Here is a 22,699-nt window from a genome sequence, read left to right as displayed (position 1 = left end):
CCAAAAGCGAAGTTGTAAGCCAACGAACAGGGAATGTAAGCTATGCTTTATGAAAGAGTGCCTGTATCCTGAGGGCAGCACTTCTGAAGCTTGCAGTTGACAAGCAATCGTGCATGAGTTTCCAGTGCAATGGTGAGGAGTGATGGGACATCCTGGGATGTATGTAAAAGGAATGGGAAAGGGGATTCCTTGCCTTAGTAAACAGTATAGCACATACTAGAGTAATAACACAATTCAGTGCTAGCATCTGTAAAGAGAAATATTGAAAATTGAAGATGATGCTAAACAGGGTTGCGAAAGTTATTTGGGTTCTGAAGGAAATATCTCACTGTGCAACTTGCACAGGGATAATTTGACTGATAGGCAAGATAAAAAATTATGAGGAGTGATTGATAAAGCTGATGGTTTTGCTGTGTTTCAGAAGGACCTTGATGGGTTGAGAAAGTAGCTGGCAGGTACCTGAGAAATTTAGCTAAGGAAAAGTATAAAGCCCAGCTTCTGGGGAGGAACAGCCCCAGGCAGTAGGGCCTGTTGAAAAGCAGCTCTGCAGAAAAAGTCCTGGGGCCATGGTGAATACCAAGATTACCAAGAGCCAGCAGTGGCAAAGAAAACCAGCAACCACTCAGGCTGCATTAGACGTTGCATCACCAGCAGGCTATGGAAAGTGATGCTTTCTTTCTGCTCAGTGCAGGTCAGATGTATGTGGAGCACTGGGACAGGTTTGGGCTCCCTAGTACAGGGGAGACATGGATGTACTGGAGTGGGTCCATGAAAGGGGTTGCAAAGGTGATTAGGGCCTTGAAGTGTCTGATGTACGAGAACAGGCTGAGAGAGCTGGGACTGTTCAGCATGGATAAGACAAGGCTCAGGGAGCTCTTATCACTGCATGCAAACATCTGATAGGAGGGAAGAAGATGGAGCCAGTCTCTTCATGGTGATGTTCAGTGACAGAACAAGAGGCAAAGGGTGCAAACTGAAATATAGTGAATACCATTTAAATATTTGAAAATGCTTCCTTTCTCAGTGAGATCAAATTTTGGAATGGGCCTCTCCAGGAGGTGCTGGAGTCTCCATCCTTTGAGATGCTCAATATCCAACTGGACTCAGCCTGACTAACCTGCTCAAGTTGCCCCTGCTTTAAGTGATAGGGGTGAACTAGATGACTAGACTCGGGAGGTCCCTTCCCATCTCAGCTATTCTTCAAAGTGACTTTTAGCATTGGTGAATATGAGCACTTCAAGAACTTACTCTTGAAACTGAAACAATGCAACATTGAAGTGGAAACTTAAACTTTTTTTCGAGTGAGGGGAAGATAATATTGAGTTGCTACCTACAAGCAGAATGAATGTCTTGTTAAGGGGTGTGCTTTATCATTTCAGAGCTGACTTGAGGTCAGGAAGTCCATATGTCTGCTCTTTGATGAGAGCAACTGTGTTCATTGTCCTTTCTGACAGATAGTTGCTCATTTGACTTTCCTGTAGCAGGTTCTGAAATTGCCTGGCAATCTCTTCCTGTCCTTGGCTAAAAGGTGGTTTCAAGTTACTAACTGCATAGCAACTAGGGGAAACCTAGTGGTTTGTGATGTGTAGAAGGTCATATTAGAAAGTATCTTTGATCAAAGAATGCGTTAGAGAGAAAATGCAATTTATGTATTTATTATTTTCATTTTAAAATTTCAGACTTCAAGGTAGTAGTCATTTTTTCTGGATAAGTCATCTCAAGGTAATTAGTTCAGAGAACACTTAGTAAAAGTGATGAAGTAAGTGAAGTGGATAGATCGTTTCTTCTGGTTCAATTTTTTGCATGTCCTTGCTTGACTCTATGGCTTGAAATGTTCCGCTTCACCAGAGCTAAAAGGGATTGTTTTTTGAAACATACATTGAAATATGCAAAAGAAAGCAACGTTCACTTATTTTCCCCAATAGGTTTATTCCCTGTGAAAGCACATCTGTGCTGAGCGTTGTCTTGCAAATTAGGCTATCTCGTCAACTTTTTAGATTGCCCTGTCCATGGCATGAGGGAATTTACTCTGATGTGAAAAAGAAAATCACGAGAAAATCATTCATCATGTCATCTTTTCTTTTTCTTCTTCTTTTTTTTTCTCTCTCTACCACTGGGACTCAGTATATCCCACCATTTGAACAAAATAATTCATTGTGTTTTGCCAGCGCTCTTGAATTGTTCTGCTCCCTTCTGTTATAAAATACTGCTGAGGTAGGATGTGGTTTATCTGTTCTTTGTGACATTACACAGAGTTTAAAACATTAAAAACTCTGCTATCTTTGCACCATGAAAGCTGTCTACTGCCAAACTGGCTGCTGAAGTAAGGGTGTATACAACAGCTGCCCATTTTGGCATGGTGGTAGAAGGGCTTAATCTTTAGCCACCCAGGCTGGGTGGAAATCAGTTTAGTGTGTGTGCAGAAAAATGCACTGGAAAGAAATGTGGTGGCATTGTTGGCTCCTGATCTAAGATGAAGGTTGCTGGCCATGAGAAGGATCTACAGGTTCCTGCTGTCTGTGTGCTATGTTCCTGCCCTCTTTGTGTGCTGTTTCTGCGACTTTCTGCTGATTTGGACCCTCCTTTGTGACTCCTTCTAGGAAAAGATTCTTTTGGGTATTTAAACTGTGTCTCCTGTTTCATGGGCACTTGTTATTTATTTTTGTTACTCTTGCATATGGAAGAGTTTGTTATGTTAACTTCTTCAAGGTTACTTAAGGATTTTTTTGTGTGTGTGTGATACCAGTCACTTAGTTTTCAAAATTGCACCTAGCTAACTATCTGAGAGTGGCTTATCAGTCTCTTCTTGCAAGCTGCATTTTATTTTAGGATTTATTTGTTGGGATAGTGTTGGGACTTCCTTGAAGTGAGATGGCAGAATGCCTCCACAGTTTAGTTAACTTGCAGAACTACCCTATATTACAGTCTGTGCTTAGAACACTATGCTATTTCTCAGTGCCTGGCCCTGGGCAGTGCAAATGATTGCATCTCATCAAGGTCTGTTGTCTCTTGAAACTTTTTGTCAACTTTCCCAATGTCCTTTGGAATCTATCTATATATATATTTATCACCCTAAATGGACTCAAAGTACATTTATTACTTTTGAGGAGTATAGCTGCGTGTTTTTATGGTTGTATGGAGCTAGGTTAAGGAAGTACTTCTAAACAAAAGGTTTTACTACTTTAGATCTGACTTCACATAACTAATTAGAATAATTGAACAAGTAGTTGAACGTAAGAACAGTCGTGCCTCAGGCAGTGAATTGAAAATACAGAGTCAAGGTTAGTGCTGACTTTTTCTAAGAGGATTTTTCTCCTTTGAGGGGATGCATGAATACCCAACACATGGGCTGATGTGCATCTCAGTATTTAAAACTTACTGCCTTTTAGTTTGCAGATCCCTGCTATAGTTTCTGAAGCGTTTGCATGTGGATCCTCCCAGGTGTTCTTTCAGAAACAAGTGACAGAATTAGTGGGCTCTCTCTAAGCCCACTGTCAGTTGTAAGTGAACCAGCATAGTCCTTTGCTGTGCTGGTGTATAGTGCATAGTCCATAGTGCTGTGCTGGTGGAATTCTGCAGGGTGTTCAGTGTGGAGTGCGAGAAGATTTGATATTTTGGGATGGGGACCTCTTGAAGTGCAGACCTGTTTGGGCAAGAAATCTTTCACTCTAAAAACTATACTGGTACAATTCCACAGACACATAGGTACAATTCCACAGTTCTCTCCTTTATGCATCTTGTATCCAAGGAAAACAGAGCTTGAGATGCTGTGGCTTATGTTAGCAATTTAGTGAGCAAACCTTGTGATGCAAGCCCAATCTTGCATCATTACAGCGCATCTACCCTGAGTTTGCACTGGTGTAGCTATGCAAGGGCTCCTTCCTCTTTCCCTGAAAAGTACAGAGCCTCTTCGTTTTGTAAGTGTTAAATCTCATTAATTTTGTCATCCTGGAGACTTTTGTGACTGTGTTCTGTATCAGCATTCCATGAGTAAAGATTGAGTATCATCCTTATCATTCTTTTACTATACACACCTAGCATTTTAGATCTTTAGCTTTCATTTGTGCATCTGATACTCTGGCGTTTACTGGAATTTTCTCCAAGGAAGTTCATCCCAGCCTATTCTCCATTTCTGTTAATGCCCTTCTTCACTACTTGCAGGGCTTGTTTGTTCAGTAGACAATTTGATAGTTGAGCGATTGTGTCTGAAATTTATTATTTTCTAAGTATTTGTGCTAATTTTTGCAAGACAGTGGAAGCCACTTAATGGAAGTAATCCAGTCTCAATCTTACTTTGAAGTTAATGACTTTTTACAGAGGAAAAAGTACTTCAAGAAGTTACTTAAATGCAAAAGATAAAATGCTTTTTAGAACATATTTTGAGAGAGATTGCTTTGCAATTATTTTTCATTGGGCCAACCTTAAAATGATGCAGAGAATGTTTCCCTTGTCCCGGTTCTGCAGTGGTCTCACCAGTCAGAAGGTTTAAAGTAATGCAAAGGTCTGAAATATTGCGAGCAGCTCTTCAGCCAACTGAAGCATCAGTGACCTCCACTATGTAAATCTAAACTGTCAGTTTCTTCTTTGGTTTTATCGTTCTGTGTGATGTGGGAAGTGTAAGTGTTTGTCAGTGTAGTTGTTACGTAGGTATGGAACCGAAAGGAATTCCAGAATCACAGAATGGCTGGAAGGGACCTCAAGGATCATGAATCTCCATCCCCCCCTGCCACATGCCAGTGACACCAGTGCATCCCATGGAGTTGGTCTTTTGTCACGTCCGGCCCTGCTGCCTATTTGAAAGTTCAATGGCGGACCTGCTTTCTTCAAAAGATGGCTGTGGAGAGAAATTGCTGACACGATCTGCAACTGAAAACCCCTCAGCCTTGGCCGGGAGGCAGACGTCTTGCTGAAACAGTTTCTTGGAATTGGGTGTGCACGAGCATATGGTAGTTCTGACATTGTTGTGTAGGCCTGGATTGATGTTAAAGCCTGCTAGTGGTGGAGGCTGGGCTCGGCCAGCACAGCCCTCACACTGGGGGCAATGATGGGGATAAAATGTCTGCCTGCACCCACTCACCCCCAAAACCTACATCCAGGATTCCCCTGTGAAATGCTGGTCTCTGTGTACAGCTCACAGCTGCTTGTCGCTACATTTTCTGGAAGTTTTGTCTCTAGAGTTTCCACTTAACCAAGCAGGTTCATCCCAAGTGGGATGAAAGAGCACTTTTTGCATTGAGCAGTTCTCAGGATTACTCAGAGACAGGTGTGCTCCTCACCTTGGGCAGTTTAAGCAGTTGAGATGAAAACTGGGTGCAGTTTCCTGAAAATAACTTTTCATATTTCAACATGAAGTGGTAACCGAAGTCTTCAAGTTTGGTGCACTGAAAAGCCATTGCTTCCAGTAAGAAGTCAGTAAGAAGTAATTGTTTCATATTGGGTGGAAAAAATTGCAATAGAGAGATTTCAGATGGTTCATTTCCTATGCAGCATAGGTGTAATTCTGTTGAGGCTTGAAACGTGGTTTATGCTTTGGTTTTTTCCTTGCGTAACCATTGTATTGTCCTTCCTGATCTAGTGCAAAAAGAGTACAGAGTGCTGCACCACTGTGGGAGATGACAAACTGAGCATTTTGGCAGTGGTGAATGTGCTGAGCTCAGGCCTGACAGTGCATGGGCAGATTGCATGGCATTGAAGCAGACTGAGGAGCAAGAAAATGGAACAACTTCATACAACTTCTGCTGACCTTGGTTGCATTAATGGTGGTGAACATGAGATGATACCCTGACTTTCTGGCAGGTCAGCTGCCTCAAGGTGTCAAGATGAGAATCAAAGAGCAGTCGTACTCCAAGATTACAGTTCCTCTTTGACAAAAATGCCCAACTGGCTGTAGGTCAAGGGGAAAACATCAGTTTTCATGGCTATGTTTCTCTGCTTCCTTGGTTTGGAGCAGGTCCTTTTGTTTAATTTGTAAGTGTTGAGCTGTCTGCAACCGCTGAGCATATCTGAAAGCTAATGTATTCGTTTCAGTGGGTGTAAAAATGGCATTGTATGATGTTCTGCAGTAATAATAACTGGGAGGCAGTCATGATACTTGTGTATTTTTTCTTTGGCAGCAACCTCTGCATAATTCAACCTGAGAAGTGAAAGTCATTGCTGGGCTCCTCTGGCTTGAATCCTACTTTCAAGCAGGGATCTGCTGCTGAAACTTAACCGCCTACATTTGAATTTTTTTGAGCTAAATACAAGTCTTATGGTTTGATATTTAAGTGCTTGCAGTTCATGGCTTCCTTAATACTCCTGATACTTCTCTGGGAATCATGAATATTGGAAATAGGATGGTTTGATAAAGCCTTGAAAGAAGCTTCGTTAGTGTAACACTATCGGCCTTCAGCTCTCAGGGTGAAATGCTGGTGAAGATGGGCTTCAGATGATCAGGGTGTAGTTTAATTTGATAATTATGTGAGGTACCTGTTACAGAATTATAAACAGAATTAGCCATGCAGAGGAGACTTCCTCCTAATACTCGTCTACATTAAAAGCAAACAGCAATTCAGCTTCACTGACAAATTGTTTTTGATGTAGATGAATACTAGGAGAAAGTTCCCCTTTGTATTTACCTTAATTAAAATGATAAGTGATACCTAATGAGCTGAGAGCTTAGGAAACACAAATTGATGTTGTGGAAGAGATTTATTTATCTTTTTCCCTTTTACTACAGTTTCCATTTTCTAAGAAGAAAATGTGAGGTTCCTGTGGCAGAGTGAGTTTTGTAGGGCAATTTTTATAACCTGTACTTTCACTTAAAATGTTTCTTTATAAGTTACTTTAAATACCAGATGTTTGTCACACTATAATCACAATAATCCAGGTGAATAAGTAGCGATATTGCAGACTGACATCTTCCTCATGTAGGTTTTACAATGTATTTGATTCTAGAGGCAATATTTTTGTGCAGCTTTCTCTATACTTTCACCTGAGTCCAGTGGATGAGCTATATATGTAAAATGTAATTTGAGGTGATTAAAGTGCCATTCCTTTTCTGTTTTGGAAGGGAACATACTTTTGACGGAGAAGGAATATTCTGGGGGAGAAGCTTCTCAGAAGCTCCTTTTTAGAAACATACTTTAAGTTCTTTTTACATACAAGTGCTTTAATTCCAGTCTATTCCTGTATCTCCCTACTTATTTTCTTAAACCCTCTTTTTATGTTTCTATCCTCTCATGATTAACTTCTGAAACAACGGTTTAAATTATTGGTAGCTGTGTGTAGACAGTTGGGGCAGAGGATATATATCCTCATTGACAATTTAAATCCATTTCCTTTCCAGGAGATTGGATTGTGAAGTTATTCAATAGGTACAAAACAAGGACTTGTCACTAGGAGTCAGAAGGCAGCACTCCGATAGTCTTCTTGTGCCTTACTGATGACCTGAGTGTTTCCTCACTTCTGAGTTAGCCCCTGCAGAGGGCTCTCCTGCTTTCCTGTTTGCCCCTTTTGCTATTTTTTGGTCTTTCCTGGTGTTCAGGTGTGCTGTTTGCTCCATCCTCACCTTGGCCCTCACATATCAGAGATGGTGCATTCACACGTTCTCAAAAAGAAGGGGCTGTATCTCCTCAGTCAGTGGAGGATAAATTTTCTTGGCATATGAACAGTTCTGTGAATTCACTCAGAGGTGTCCTTTTCCTTTGGTTCTTCTTCTGTATTCCTTCACCATCAAGCTCTGGCTTAATTTATGCTTTCAAGACGCTCGCTTTCTTCTCTGCAGCTCTTGACCTCTGGAACAATTTTCTAGAATCCATGCCTCATGCTTTTAAACTGTGTTTTAAAACGATTGCTTAATTTTGAAAATGTAAAGAAATGCCTATCATAACTGAACGTGGACTTATGAAGCATTTGTATGATGACTTTCTTGCTGCAGCCAACATTTATCTGTGCTGTCTGGGTAGGCTTGGATCCCCTCCCCAGCAATATCTGCGTTGTGGTGGCATACAGAAAAGCTGCCATTTTATCTGCTCCTAGCAATTGTAATATCTTCTAGAGCCAACGCGAGGCTTAGTCATCTGCTCCTACTTAACCTGCTCAGCTTGGTCTTTGCTGCAAGGCACCAGCAGTGGCTCAGCTGAGTGCTCGGACGCATTTCTCTGACTTGCTTCCAAGCTCACCAGCAGCTATCGTCTACATACAGAACTCCTTCCTCACCATGCTTGGTCATTCTCAATCTTCCTGTTTTCTCTGCCCACACAACCTCAAACTGGTATTGCTTTGTGACTTCTCAGCCCAATTTTCTTGGAGTGAGTTATTTTCTATCCTCATCTCTGCAAACTTTGTCCCATTTTAGAACTCATTCAGAGTTCAGCTTTTGTCTGTTGTGACACAGATGAGACAGCTGCTGCTGTAGTACGTCTTGATGGCCTGCTAGGGAAATGAGCAGGGGCATGAGATGGGTCCTGCTCTGAGTGAGACTTCCTGGGAGATCACACAAGAGCTGTGCTGCTCACAGCTGAAACACATGTTTATTTTGAAGATGTATCCATGGGTCTTTTCCAAGTGTTTGTAAATTTGGGATTTTAAAGCAATAGAAATGCATACTCCTGCCTGAGATCATCCTTCTATCAAATTTGACATCTGCTCAACTGCATCAAGGGTGCGGGAGTATTTCAGACCATAGTTTTTCTTAGGTCTGTCTTCTGCAGACTGTGCAACTGCTTTGCATCCTGCAAAGAAGCCGAGGGAGACATCTAGCAGGAAAAAATTCAACACACATAGTTTGGCAAAGTTTTGCTCTGCGGTTTTGTCATTGGAAAGAATTAGAAGATGTTTTTTTGTGCTTCTTCCCTCAAACCCTCTCAAAGAAAAAAAGCTTTGGTTTCACACAGCTCAGCCTTCAAAAGCTGATGCTGCCTGTTACCCACTGCTGCACTTCCTTCTCTGCTGTCTTCACAAAACCCCATGCTGACTGTTGCCTAACACCCAGCACTTTGTTGCGCTCTTACTGGGTAACACTTGGGCTTTTTTTTTAATTTAATTACTGTGTGACATGAAAGTGGAGCCACGCAAATGCCAAGGGGGATAAGAGGTGCCCACTGCTCCCACTCAGCAGCCCTCAGTGCTGGGCTGGGTTTTCTGCAAGCATACCTGCCTTCAACCTGTTCCTACAAGTTAATCTCTCCGACTGTCTCAGCATATAGTGAGTTGCATCAGGTTCTGCCTACTTGAAAATGCTTGACTTATCCCAGTAATTTCTAAACTGTTTTCCTATAAAGCCAAATGTTCCTTTGAAGATATTCTTGTAATTTTGCCTCTGGGATTAATTGTGGTAGGTATCTGTTTGTTATTTATTGAGTTTGTTTGTTTTTGTATTCAGTGATGATTGAAGCTAAAAGGGCATAACTATGTCGGACCTGATGTGCCACCTGTTCCCAGTGATCTGCTCTGAGAGGTGGATTCCTAGTTGTATCTCGTAGCTTCACCTGGCTCACTGCCCCACCTGCTTTAGGACTATTATGCATCCCTCCTAAGGAATCTGACCACCATTTATTTCACTTGGGTTTCACGTCACTGAAAAGTTCTTGGTGGCTTATCTTTGTCTGTCACTGGGCTGCTTTGTGCTGGTGTCCTTTGGTTTGGTGCTTATGATCAGATCCTGTGTTGCTGTACTGGAAGATTCTGCGTGCTATGACTGATGAAGCAATGCAAATAAGTGCAAATACTACCAATTTGTGCAAATAATGGATATAGTGCTCTAGCAGAAATACATGAGTTACACAAACTCCCTTCTAGTAGTTGCAGGGAGTGTATAAACAGGAGAGGGGATGACTGTTTACGAGAGTGGATAGTGATAGAACAAGGAGGGATGGCTTTAAACTGAGACAGGGGAGGTTTAGGTTAGATATTAGGAGGCAGTTTTTCACCCAGAAGGTGGTGAGGCACTGGAACAGGAGGCTGTGGATGCCCCATCCCTGCAGGCATTAAAGGCCAGGCTGGATGTGGCTCTGGGCAGCCTGGTCTGCTGGTTGGCGACCCTGCACATAGCAGGGGGTTGGAACTGGATGATCATTGTGGTCCTTTTCAACCCAGGCCTTTCTCTATGATTCTATGAAATTGGAATTTTTAAAATGGCTATGATTCCACCACTTGCGGAATAAATGTTGACATTTCTCAGGGGAAGTCTTGCATAAGAAAGCACTATGAATAATTTTGGAGGTGGGAAAAAAAATATGAATTACCCAGAAACTCCAGAGAAAGGAAAAGGCGCTAGAAAATCTTTGGTCTGTAACTTGGGGAAGAAGAAAGTGACACGCAGTACCACTTCAGTCCTGGATCTTATCAATTATGAAGCTTGTAAAACAGGAAGGGGAAGAAAGTACTTGCTGAGTGACATGTAACATCTGGCCAGAAATTAAACATTCCAAAACATTTCTGAAAATTCTTCTTGGTAACTTTGCTAAGCTATTTTAAACTCTTCTAAAATATTTTGCTTTGTATCTCTCTATGTAGTGAGACTAACAATATCGTGTTGCTTGCTGTATACCCCTAGATATACCCAGCTGGGCTTGTGCTGCTGTGCCCAGCTGAAGGATGCTGTTGATGTTCACTAAAACTACCAAATGCAATTGTTTGAAGTTCACAGGAGGAAGTTCCAAGTGTTTAACCACAAAAGCAAGGGCAAAATGCTGTCATTCATGTGTTACAAGACAAGTTCAGACAAAAAGTTTTCATATGTGGGCCAAACTTGAGGGTTTCTTTTTTTTTTGTATGGATGGAGTTGCTGCAAACCTCTGGATTTTTAGTCTTCAGCGTTTTCCCTTCTTCTCACACCTGGTTTTGAGATTCTCTTTTATCTTTAATTGTATCCCTTTGGCCTAGTATTCCCACACCCTGAATTGTTCCTTTTTCACCCCTCCTTTCTTTTCTCTTACAGTATGCAGGCTGGAAAACCACTTAGTTGAGAAAAAAAAAAAAAAAAAAAAAGCAAAATGTATTTTTCCTTGTGAAATACCTGTAATCTTAATTAAATCCAATTACACTGTCTAAAATATTAGCTGAATGCTTTTGTTAACAGTTCACAGAGTGACGGCATTGAGGGGATTGGAAGGGACCCTTGAGATCATTAAGTCCAAGCCCCTGCTGACCTTTTCAAAGAGGCCCTTGGATTATAGAGCTGATGTCTCACGCTGATGAGCAGAGAGATCTCACACCTTTAGAAGGTGGCTGCTGATGGGCCACCTGAGGATGAGGACATGGTGCCTGTGTTGACTAGAGGGATGTAGACAGTTCAGTCTTGCTCTGTCATAGATGTCTTAGTGCTTCACCCCTTCATGCAGAGTAGAAAAGAATGGCTTTAGCACTCATGCTGTTAGTCTGTAGGTTTATAGGTTTCGTGTGCTTTAATTCACCTTTTAACAAGCTTGAAGTTTTCAAGCAGTGGCCAGCAAAAGGATGTCAGCTGTCCAAAACCAAATGCATATAAATTAATTTATTTGGAGCCTTCTGTAGGTCACAAACCAAAGTAAAATGCATGAACTACATGGCCAGTCCAGCAATATCTGTCTTACAACTCCATAGCACAATGAATTATTTTATTTTCGTTCACTGAGGAGCAGAGTACGATGTTACTCTTAGCAGCAAGTTTAAAGAATGAACATAGAAAGTACTCGGAATTTTTCAAACTGATTGGCTAAACAACATTCTTCACAAAGAGTTATTTGGGTAAACTTCATTAGGTATAAAACTTCTTTTTCCTCTTTTCTATCTAGTCAGGCAATGTTCTTTCCATTCTTAGGCTATCAAATATCCCTATATCAAATTTCAGTAACTTGAGCAGTATGGAAGAGTTAAGAATGGTTTCCAAAGACAGTAGATTTTGTTTCTGTCTAGGAAGAAAATTCATGTCAATGACAGTTTTCGTTGTAGTCTGTGTGTTACATAGTTTAACAGTTTGGTTTTTTTCAATTCCAATGTTGTACAGTTTTCCTTTGAGCTGAATGGAGCTCATCTTCAGGCATCATCTTTCTGATACTAGTCTTGCTCCACCTTGCTTTTGTGTCGGTAGCTTTAATGCAAATGTGAAATCACTGAAAGCACAACCACCATGATTGAGAGAAAAATTGCTGACAAGAAGAGGAGAACAGATATCTAGTTCTTCTCTTGATATATTGTGTAGTATTTCACTGATGGAATGTTGATAATATTGGAACTTTCTGGTCCTCTCAAAGCCATCCTTTCAAGTGGCAAAGGGAGAATTTAACTTGCACTACTGCTACCAATGCTCAGACTTACATGGGTACGATACGGATTATATAGCTATGATCCTTTTCAATAGGAAAGTAGCTTTGTGTGTGTGTGCATTTGTGTACTTGAGAGACTGGCTTTAGCTTTCTTAACTGGAATGTTTTCAACTTGGGTGAAAGTTTCACAAATGTTTTCAAATTTAAAGATCTGTTGAATTATTTAAACAAAACCATTGGTCTCTCCTTTGACAGTGAAATATTTAGTACACCTTGGGATTGCAGTAAATAGACACGTGTCCTCATGATGAACGTGGGGTAAAAGCCTAAACCTACAGATGCTGTGAAGTCCGCCTCTCCCATTGTGCCAGTATTCTGTTTGATGAAATGAAATGCTCTTATTAACACTGCTTGGTTTGTTTGTTTGCTTGAATAGGCAAAACGAAGGCTGGAGCTGGGAGAAAGTGGCCACCAGTATCTTGCTGAAGGACTAAAGACTCCAAAGGGGAAAGGAAGAGCTGCAACAAGAAGTCCAGATAGCCCAAAAAGTAAGGGGATTTGTGACATGCTTTGTGGGACAGTTTTTTTATTTTACTAGCTTGAGATCAGATTGAACTAACTTCATTGCCAAGTCAATGACAGAATCATAGAATATCCCATGAGGAAGTGAACCCTGAGGATCATAGTGTCCAACTCCTAGCTCCACATGGTGCCACTCAAAATTCAAGCCCTCTGTCTGAGAGTATTGTCCAGTTGCTTCTTGGGTCCATGACACCGGGGAGCCTGTTCTAGGGACTAACCACCCTGTCAGTGAAGAATCTTTTCCTAACACCAGTCCCGTCCGTCCCCTAACACAGCCCCGTGCTGTTCCCTTGGGTCCTGTCCCTGCCACCAGAGAGCAGAACTCAGTGCTGACCCTCCTCTCCACTCTGAGGAGCTGCAGGCTGCTATGAAGCCTCCCTCAGCTCCTCTACTCTGGGCTGAACAAGGCAAGGGACCTCAGCCACTCCTTGTATGTCTTGCCCTCCAGACCCTTCAGCATCTCTGTAGCCCTCCTTTGGATGATCTCTAGTAGCTTTATGTCCCTTTTACCTTGTGGCACCCACAGCTGCATAAGGTGCTCGAGTGAGGCTGCGCAGCATGTGGGACAGCCCTTTCCCTCACCTGGTGGCAGTGCTGGGCCTGATTCATCCCAGGGTCCAGTTGTCGCTTTGGGCTCCCAGGGCACACTGCTGACTCAGATTCAAAGTTAGAATAGTATGTTTATTGCTGAGCTCACCAGGATGCAGGTGTACCAAATTCAACCATGCAGCCAGCCATGCACCATGTGGTTGCAGTCTGTCCCACTGCAGGCTGACCTGGAGTCCTCCTCAGCCAAGAACACCTATTTGGGGGCTCCTGTGTGAAATGGATGTGGAGGAATATAAATATTATAGAGGGTTCAAATGCACTTATGAGGTGGGGCTAATAAAGCTGGCCTCCTCTTCTTCTGCTAACGTGCAGTAGCTGCTTGGCAGGGCTTTTTTTTCCAAGCAGGGACTTGCAAAGAGCAGTAGCTGTGCTTCGATCGTGTGACACTCTAAATGCTTTTTGTGTAGTTTGAATTGTCTTCTGTCTCTGCATTGTGACTAGATTATTGCTGTCACTGTTTAGGTGCTGCAAATATTGATTTTTTTACATTGCTACTGCCTCAGGAAGTAGGTTTTCTGCAGCAGGCATTGGAGAATGTAGCTTTGCCTCTTGTGTTGAGGATTTCAGGAGAATTGCCTGAGTGCTTGCAGAGGGAGGAGTTTGCAGTAGAAGAATTGGGGAAAGGCAGACGTTAGGGCAGCAAGGGTGGTGTTTGAAGGGAAAAAGATACAAAGAAATAGCTACTTGCCCTTCCTTCCTAAATGCTTGTTTTTACTGGGACAGAGAAGGAATGTGAAATTATCTGAAAATATGGGCTTTAAGAAGAGAATTTAAACTACAGTTGTTTTAATTAAACCAAACTTCATTAAGCTACATAAAGTCTGTTATTAAATTGAAGTGCATTCTCACACAAGTTCCATACCATTCAGAGCACAGGATTCTGTTGCAGTGTTGATAGGTCTGTACAGAGGAATTCCCTGCTGGAATGCCTTCTGTTTGAGGTGGCGGTTGTGTTGCCTGTTGCTCTTCCCATGCTGATCCTCTTATTCTTTCCCAAACCCCAAATATATATAACAAATAAACAGAAACAACCCCTCATTTGGCTCTAAATATACATGGTCTCCTAACTGAAATGACTGTTACTGTTTTTCAGTGCAGACAAGCCCTGACCACCAACGAATAAGATACAACAGGTTTTCTTTCCGAGCCAACAGTCCATTGGTTTTCTTTGAAAAGCTCCCATATTCTTTAAAGTGGTAGCCTGCAGTTTTGCCTTTAGGTAGGATGTCTGTTTAGACTGACCTGTACAAGTAAGTGTGGGACCTGAACCTTGAAAATATGATAGTGGCCACTGGATCTGCCAAAGATCCATCCTGTGTGACACTTCACCTAACCTAATGCAAATGAAAGGTTTGAGAAGTACAGCCACTGGTTTGATAACAGTGTTGATCTTCCCATAGGGAAGCTTTCAACCCAGCAGACTTGTAATAGCGGTCATCTTATTTTCCTTGATGGAAAAGCCCTGAATGTTTACAGTTGATTTTTTTTTTTGCTGATCTATGTGTTTTAACTCTTAAAAGCTCATCTGTTAAACATATTGATGTTATGTTTACATGTGAAAATAGAGAATCATAAGATTCAAACTGTTTGCAGACTTCTTATTTAATAGAAGTGGGTACTGTTGCCTAGTTTGAACATTGTTTGGTTATGGAGAAATGATTATAAATTGCATCTCACGTCAATGTCATCTAATTGACTTGAGCTTTTTGTAAGTCATGAAGACCAGCAGGATGGAATCTGTCATCTTGTTCTCCCACTGAAGTACACCCAAGTCTTGTTCAATTGCATGAGAAGCACTTATCTTACAAGAGGAAAAAATCAAACCCTGATGAAAGCTGGCTATCAGCCTGATGAAAAAGAGTGATTCGGTGGTGTTTTTTGCTTGTTTTTTTTTTTTTAGCATTGCTGCCAGGATAAATAGATACTAAAAATACCGTCAAGAATTCCCATAGCGAAAGCCTAAGCAGAATTTTGCTATATGCAACTGTCAGACTAATGGAAATATTTGCATTTTAAAAAGTGCGTATTTGCTCATGTACCTGTGATTTTTTGGAAAAGTACATCTTGAAATACAAATAAATACCCAGTGGTAAGTTGCCTCTTAATGCAGAGGTTTGAGAGATTTCCTTAGTAAAAATGAAAGCAATGTCTGTCATATGTATCCTTTCATTACTGGATGCTGCTTTTGGAACTAATATGAGAAAACTGATTCGTCTGTTGTTTTGTTTTTTTTCTTTCCAAGCCCCAAAATCTCCTTCAGAAAAGACTCGGTATGATACATCGCTTGGCCTCCTTACAAAGAAGTTCATTCAGTTGCTGAGCCAATCTCCTGATGGGGTTTTAGATTTGAACAGAGCGGCGGAGGTCCTCAAGGTGCAAAAAAGGAGGATTTACGATATCACCAATGTACTGGAAGGCATCCATCTCATTAAGAAAAAATCCAAAAACAACATTCAGTGGATGTGAGCATTCATTATCCTTTTCCATTCCTCCTGGCTGGTTTCACTGTTACAGGGTAGCAACACTTCTCCCACCTTCTATTATAGCACTTTGCTTCAAGTAAGCATCCAGAATGTCTTCTAGCCGGATAAAGCTTTCTTTTTCAGTTAATTAAGGCAGACTTTCAGTGTATAAATAGTGTTTGCCAGGGAAATTATCAATCCAAATTTGTCTGAAAGCTGGATTAACTGATTTGTTTCTGCAGATGGAAGAAGTTTTTATGTACTCATCTTTACCTACTGTCCTCCTCATTCTTTTTCAAGGTGTGGTTAGAGAGAGGGGCGTTACAAGCAAGACTTTGTAACTGCTTAGCAATGTCCAACTTTGCCATCTTGCTGGCAGTTCTAAAACATGTTGTCAAAATAAAAAGATTGTTTTTCTGGAAAGCGTAGTCTGTGTTGATACACAGTGGGCAGATTTAGGGGAAGAGGACTCAGAAGTCGATGTGCAGTGTATAACTCTGCTTTTCCATTTTCCTGTGGCATAGTGTCTCGCTTTACAAACGTTCAAATGGTGTCTTTGTTCTTTGGATTCCTAGGGGCTGCAGTCTGTCAGAGGATGGTGGCATGATGGCACAGCGTCAAGGCCTCACGAAGGAGGTGACTGAACTGACTCAGGAAGAGAAGAAACTGGATGAGCTAATCCAAAGCTGCACACTGGACCTGAAGCTGCTAACAGAGGACTCAGAGAATCAGAGATATCCTTTTTGCCAAAACCTCAGCAAGGATCAGTTTCCTTGCTGTTCCCTAAACACCAGGAGAATTCTTTCCAGTAACGTGATACAAACCATCAGATGATTCCAAGGTTGGCTAACTGGTTTTAATGTATTTTTATCAAAAGTTACTTAAACCACGCTTGCACCTGTAATACTTCAGAAACGCCAACCAAAAAAAGCAGCATATGAAGTAGCCTATGACATCCATGTTCTCCTAAAGCAGAACCAAGAATCTAGCTGATTAATGAGCGGCAACATCCAAACCCCTGTGTTTTTTAGACTATTTGCAGCCTAGATCGTGTCCCATCCTGTGTGTGCAAAAGGTGGGAAGACAGAGTCTTTACAAGCTCACAGAGGTTTGTGTGTTCATGAGTGTGTACTCACTGTGTAATGCATTTATTGCATTAAACTGCGTTTGTACATTACAGTCACAGAGTGGAAAAAAGTGAAGTTGAGAGTCAGTTTAGTATGCAGCTTGCACAAGAAATTCAAATTTCTCTGATTTGAGAGTCTACAGTTAAAAATATATGAAGGTTTTATGAACTCTCAGAATGTCTATTTCAGACTACATTATTTAATGTAATAGCAATGCTCAATTGCATGCAGCTCGTATAACTTCTGATGTTCTGTCTGCTAAAACAGACATGTAATTAAGCAGTTCTCATTTTCAGTAGATTTCTCACCTACTAGCAATGGAGAGTATTTTAATGAATGCTGATATCAAAGATATTATTACTTTAAATTGTATTTCTTAAAGACCATCTAATAAACTGAACTTTTTCTTAGGAAGTAAGTATGGGAGCATCAGTAGAAAGTAATCTGAACAATGTAGATATTGTTTTTTTGATTATGCTTACATCTCAAAATGCACATGAAAGGAAGATTGCCAAGTAGCCTGGGGAATAGGGTCAGCACTGTCCTCAGACAAGAGCTTGGTAACATAGAGATTTAAGTGAGACAACACAGTATTATGATTCCCTATTTTTTCAAGCACTGATGGGGTAGAGACCCCTGCACTTCATCCCCTGGGGAGCCAGCAGCTGGATGAGGAAAGATCATTGTGGGCATTAGCACGTAGGAGAGTGTAGTCCCAGAATCCTTCTGTGACTTTAAGTTTACCAGTAATACTAGCAATTAGGGAGGAGGGGAAGCAAAAATGTTAATCACAGAATCATAGAATGGCCCGTGTTGGAAGGAACCTGAAGGATTACGAATCTCCAATCCCCTGCCACAGGCAGGGCCACCAACCTCCCCATTTAATACCAGACCAGGCTGCCCAGGGCCCCATCCAACCTGGCCTTGAACACCTCCAGGGACGGGGCATCCACAGCCTCTCTGGGCAGCTGTTCCAGCACCTCACCACTCTCTCTGTAAAGAACTTCCCCCTGACATCCAACCTCAATCTTCCCTCCCTTGACTTAAAACCTTTTCCCCTTGTCCTGCAGTTACCTACCCTTTCAAAGAGTTGACTCCCCTCCTGTTTGTAGGCTCCCTTTAGGTACTGAAAGGCTGCAATGAGGTCACCCAGCAGCCTTCTTTTCTCCAGGCTGAACAAGCCCAGCTCCCTCAGCCTGTTTTTGTAGGAGAGGTGCTCCTGTCCCCTGATCATCTTTGTGGCCCTCCTCTGGACCCTCTTGATAAACCTGAGGATGGATCTGATTGCACCTCTGTGCTGTTTTCAGCTAATATCACTGAAGCTGTGGGGTGGCTTAATGACTGCTTAACCTCTACGGCCACAGTTTCTGCTTTTGAAGATGTTTTATTTTTCCTTGTGATTAGGTAGGGCCAAAACATTGTTTGCTTTTGTGCTTTTTAGTTTCTTTTTTACAAACAAAGTCAGAAAGTAACTGATTGTGACTTTGTTTGGGTATGTGACCAGCATTAGTTTGGGGACCTGTTGGCTACAACACTGGAGATTGTTGTTGTATTTGAAAAACATGCAATCCCTTCCTTTGCTCATATCTTGACAGGCACTGCTGTGGTAACTTGTAGTATGCGTTTGAGAACCTTGACTCTTCTTGTAGAAGTGGTAAAAGCCATTTCCATGAAATTCCATGTTGCCTCCTGACCCATTTGCTTTGCCTTTGGTCCAGTTTAGGTGTGAAATGTTTTGGTGTGTTGAGGTTGGATAGTTTGTCTTGCTGTGCAGGAGCATCTTTCACATTTCACATTTATGCTCAGAAAATATAATGATAAATTAGACTCCTTTGCTATGGCATAAACACTGTGCTAGATAACTCCGTGATGACAAAAATAAAGAGCTGGCAGTCCTTACATGTAATAACAACTGTTTGCTGTTCTGAGCACTCAGTTACACAGGTCAGTGGCTGAGGCACCACTGTTCAGTAATGCACCAAAATGCTCATTGGTTTGAACAAATCCATGATAAGCAGCAAAATATTCGTGTTCATTCCATGTTTATGCAGAAATAAACTCTCTGCACTGGGAGGATGTTCAGTGTAACTTTGAGAAAGTGGAAAAACAGTTCAAAGATTTTACTTTTTCTAATAAGCTAAACATGTCGTAATCTGGGTTGGAAAATTCCTTAATGTGATTACATTAGCTTATGTGACATACCAAGATATTAGAAAAATTAGTGGCCTTAAAGACCAAACTGTTATAGTTGTGAAAGCTCCTCCAGAAACAAGACTTGAAGTGCCTGACCCAGTGGAGGTAAGGAGAACGTGGGTTATTCTGCCAGGCTCTACATTTTTCTATACGTGGAGCAAATGAGTTTTACTGTGGAAACTGGTGCCCAAGTTGGATTCTGTTGGCATACAATTCCAAGGGGAATCTTAATCATTTTGCACAAAGTAATCTTTATTTGATCTTTTTCTCTTAGTTCCAGCCTTTCCTTCAGAGTAATCCATGCTGTTTACAGCTTACTCTCTTTTGCCATTCTGTATGTAAAAAATGAGCTCTTCTTCAGTGGTTGATAATTCCTGTAAAATCTTTCTCTCAAGGCTTTTGACTATTATTTTTCTAGTTTTAAGCAGTTTTAGTCTTAAAGTCCATGGATAACTCAAAGTCTTGAGCATCTCAGGGACTTGTATTACTGGTGTACTGATCAGAAGAGAAACATGGTTTCATGTGGGATTCTCATTTCTGAAGTACCAAAGTTATTGTTGAAGCTTGTGTTTCATTCCTAGAATCTTTTCTGACCTTTCCTTCTTCCATTATCATCTCTGTTGAAATTTATTTTAACACATTGATGTAAAATGTCTTACATTCTTCTAGCATGCTTTTGTTTATCACTGTAAAATCTGTAGAGGTTGGGGGTTTCCCTTTCTATTTAAAGAACTTCAGAAGCTGCCCGTGTTCATCTCTCTCTCTCTCCTCTGTTGCCCCTTGCTGCTTAAGCCACAATCTATCTTTGAGTGCCAGCTTTTGCCTGTAGGACATTTGGTTCTCGTTCCTTTACCCTCTTTTTGTTTCTTTTTTTATTTCAGGTAGATATCTAGGGTGAATTAGTCGCTTCTCGTTTCCTTTCTTGATGTCACAATTACAGAGAAAAGTGTTCAGGTGGTTTTGGTTTGAAGATATCCTCAGGGAGCAGCTTCACGTCATTTCTCTCGTGTCTTATGAACCACATGATTCAGCTGCTCCTGGGATTTTAGCTCATGGTGGCAAAAGCGTGCTGCATTATAGTTCCTGGTTAACATGGCAGACCCACGTGAATCGGGCAAATGTAAACGCTGTGCATGAGCCACAGCTTTAGGGAGTCAAAAAACATCTTATTTCTTCACTCAAAGAGCATTCAGAGATGAGGCTGAAACACAAAATCCTCCGTGCTGTGTACATTGCCCTGTGTTACTCCTTTGTCACTAACACTGGGCTGGTTCCACGAGCACGGAGCTACCTGCTCCTGGCAGGCAGTAACGGACTCCATGCTGTCACTCCTTCACTTGTGGTTTCCATCTTTTTCTTTTTTCCTGGCACCGTCCTTAACTTCCTCTTTGAATGCAGATATAGATTTAGGAAGAAAAAAACAATTGCTACAGTGAGGAAGGAGTATCTTTTATCAGTGTCTATCTATATATGTGTAGAATTCTGTTTCTTTCCCCTAAGCATTACTCTTTTACATTTTTGAGTGAAATTGGGCAGATAAAGAGAGATGCACACTATGATTGAAACTAGTACCTAGGCCTCCCGTATCCTGTATAACCACTCACTCATTTGATTTTTCCTATATATTTCTCTTATTTGCAGCTATATTTCAGTGACTTTTTCTGCTTACCTCAGTCACCAACTGTATGTTCTCCAGCTCCCGTTCTCCCCATCTTCTTGCTCTCTAATTACCTACAGCGTTACTCTAAGTATTCCTCGCTGTTATCTGTGCCCTGAGGTATCCCTGTTTTGTTCTTGTTCTCTGTATTTGAAATGCTGCCTACAGTGCCATGTAATGCCAAAGCATAAATAGCATGAAGAACATTTTGTCAAAGAACACAATAAAATGCATTTTAAATAAGCCTGCCAAGAAGTATACGACATCTGAATTCACGTTTGTTTGTTATTTCCTTCCTTCCTTCCTTCCTGCCTTCCTTCCTGCCTTCCTTCCTGCCTTCCTGCCTTCCTTCCTGCCTCCCTCCCTCCCTCCCTTCCTCCCTCCCTCCCTCCCTTCTCTATTAATATAATACAGCCATAGCAGGTTTATATTCCGTAGAGGCATTTATTACTTTTCCTTCTGTCTGGCTGCAATATTCCACCTTGCTTTATTGCATCAGGGTGTGAAAGCTAAGAAAACTTCTTGAGATGAATTAAGAGATCCTGCTGTCAGGAACATCTTTAAAATTAGTGTTGCTTCCTTTGCTTCTTTGAGGGGGGAGCAGAAGTATGTTTCTAAACAGGCTTTGTGATGAAAATGCTTTTGTTGTTGTTTGGAAAAACATCCCCTGGTGAACAGGTGAACTTTCAGCAATTTGATTTCAGCGTGAATCGGTACCAAAGGTTTTCTCTTTTTGAAGGTTGTTCTGACACCTTTTTGAAGCAGAAGTGTTTACACAGACACATCCAATGTTAGTGTTATAAATAATGACTTGGATACCATAGTTCTTTTCCACCAGAATACTCCAGGTTATGATGGGTGTTAGAAAATGTTAGGAGTCCTTTATAACTCTCTGGTTATGATACAACACACAGTGGACTTCTCTCTTCTGTGTGCCCTCAGTTAGTGCACGGATCTCAGAAGTCTTTCATGTCTTCACAGCTGTATGGTGAACTTCAGATTTTTTTTGATTAGTAAAAACATGCATTCAAAGATTTTGTTGCTCACACCACCTTAAGAACCTTCTGTGAGTCTCAGTGTTCTGTGTGTGTACATCACTGTAACACCTTACTGCCTTTGTTCTGTTAGCAGAGTGCATTGATACATTTATCTAGTACTCAAGGACCTATTGAAGTTTATCTGTGCCCAGAGGAAAACGATGCTCTCAGTCCAATGAAAACCTATAGTCAGGACCACAATGGAAACATTTCCAAAACCATTTCCAAAGGTAAAATGATTGCTTTCTAATACTGAAAGTTTTTCTTCATGCTTTATACAAGATTCATTTGTTGACTTCCATTACCCAGCTTTTCTTTTTTGGCTTTAATTTTCAGAGAAGTGAAAAGCTAAGGTATCCATTTTCCACTGTGTCCTTCCAATGTATATTGAGGGGGAAATGTTTCCTCTCTCCATTTTAAAATCAGTGTCATATTTGCATATGGTATGGAGCTATGTAAGCAAAGTTTGAGACACACTGGGAAAAAAGAATTGTCCCTACAATATTTTCAAGCAGATAGTTGCAGCAGAGATCAATCTCAACACCAGGCGAAGATCTCTGTGTATTGGTATGTAGAGCTGCGCAGTGTCACTGATGACAGCTGTTGCGCAGAAGGGTTGCACTTTGAAGTCCTTCAGGTTTGTGAGTTCCTCTTTAAAAAAAAAAAAAAAAGTCATCATTCATTTTATTCAGTAGTTGTTTAAATCGTGGATTTTTTTATTCCTTTTTTTTAACTGGAAAAATCAGTGGTGATTGAAACGTGTGACTTTGTGAGAAGCCCTTTGTAAGATCAAAAACAGGCGGGA

General features: G+C 41.2%; 1 protein-coding gene across 2 annotated transcripts in view; it reads left to right on the top strand.

The window, feature by feature from the left end:
- The window catches only part of E2F3 (E2F transcription factor 3), a 42,155-nt gene that overhangs the window by 17,237 nt on the left and 2,219 nt on the right, over positions 1-22,699 (top strand). Inside the window, exons 2-6 of one of the 2 annotated variants that reach the window (XM_042869388.1) lie at positions 12,664-12,775; positions 15,661-15,880; positions 16,456-16,614; positions 19,191-19,305; positions 21,989-22,124. In XM_042869388.1, the coding sequence (XP_042725322.1) occupies positions 12,664-12,775; positions 15,661-15,880; positions 16,456-16,614; positions 19,191-19,305; positions 21,989-22,124 (742 nt within the window). Of the gene's footprint in view, positions 1-12,663; positions 12,776-15,660; positions 15,881-16,455; positions 16,615-19,190; positions 19,306-21,985; positions 22,125-22,699 lie in introns of both variants that reach the window. The other variant, XM_042869387.1, reaches the window with a different exon arrangement.

Source organism: Lagopus leucura, unplaced genomic scaffold, assembly GCF_019238085.1.
Source record: "Lagopus leucura isolate 7727_CA_CO unplaced genomic scaffold, USGS_WTPT01 Super-Scaffold_100002, whole genome shotgun sequence".
NCBI classification, from domain to species: domain Eukaryota; kingdom Metazoa; phylum Chordata; class Aves; order Galliformes; family Phasianidae; genus Lagopus; species Lagopus leucura.
This window is presented reverse-complemented; position numbering and strand designations above follow the sequence as displayed.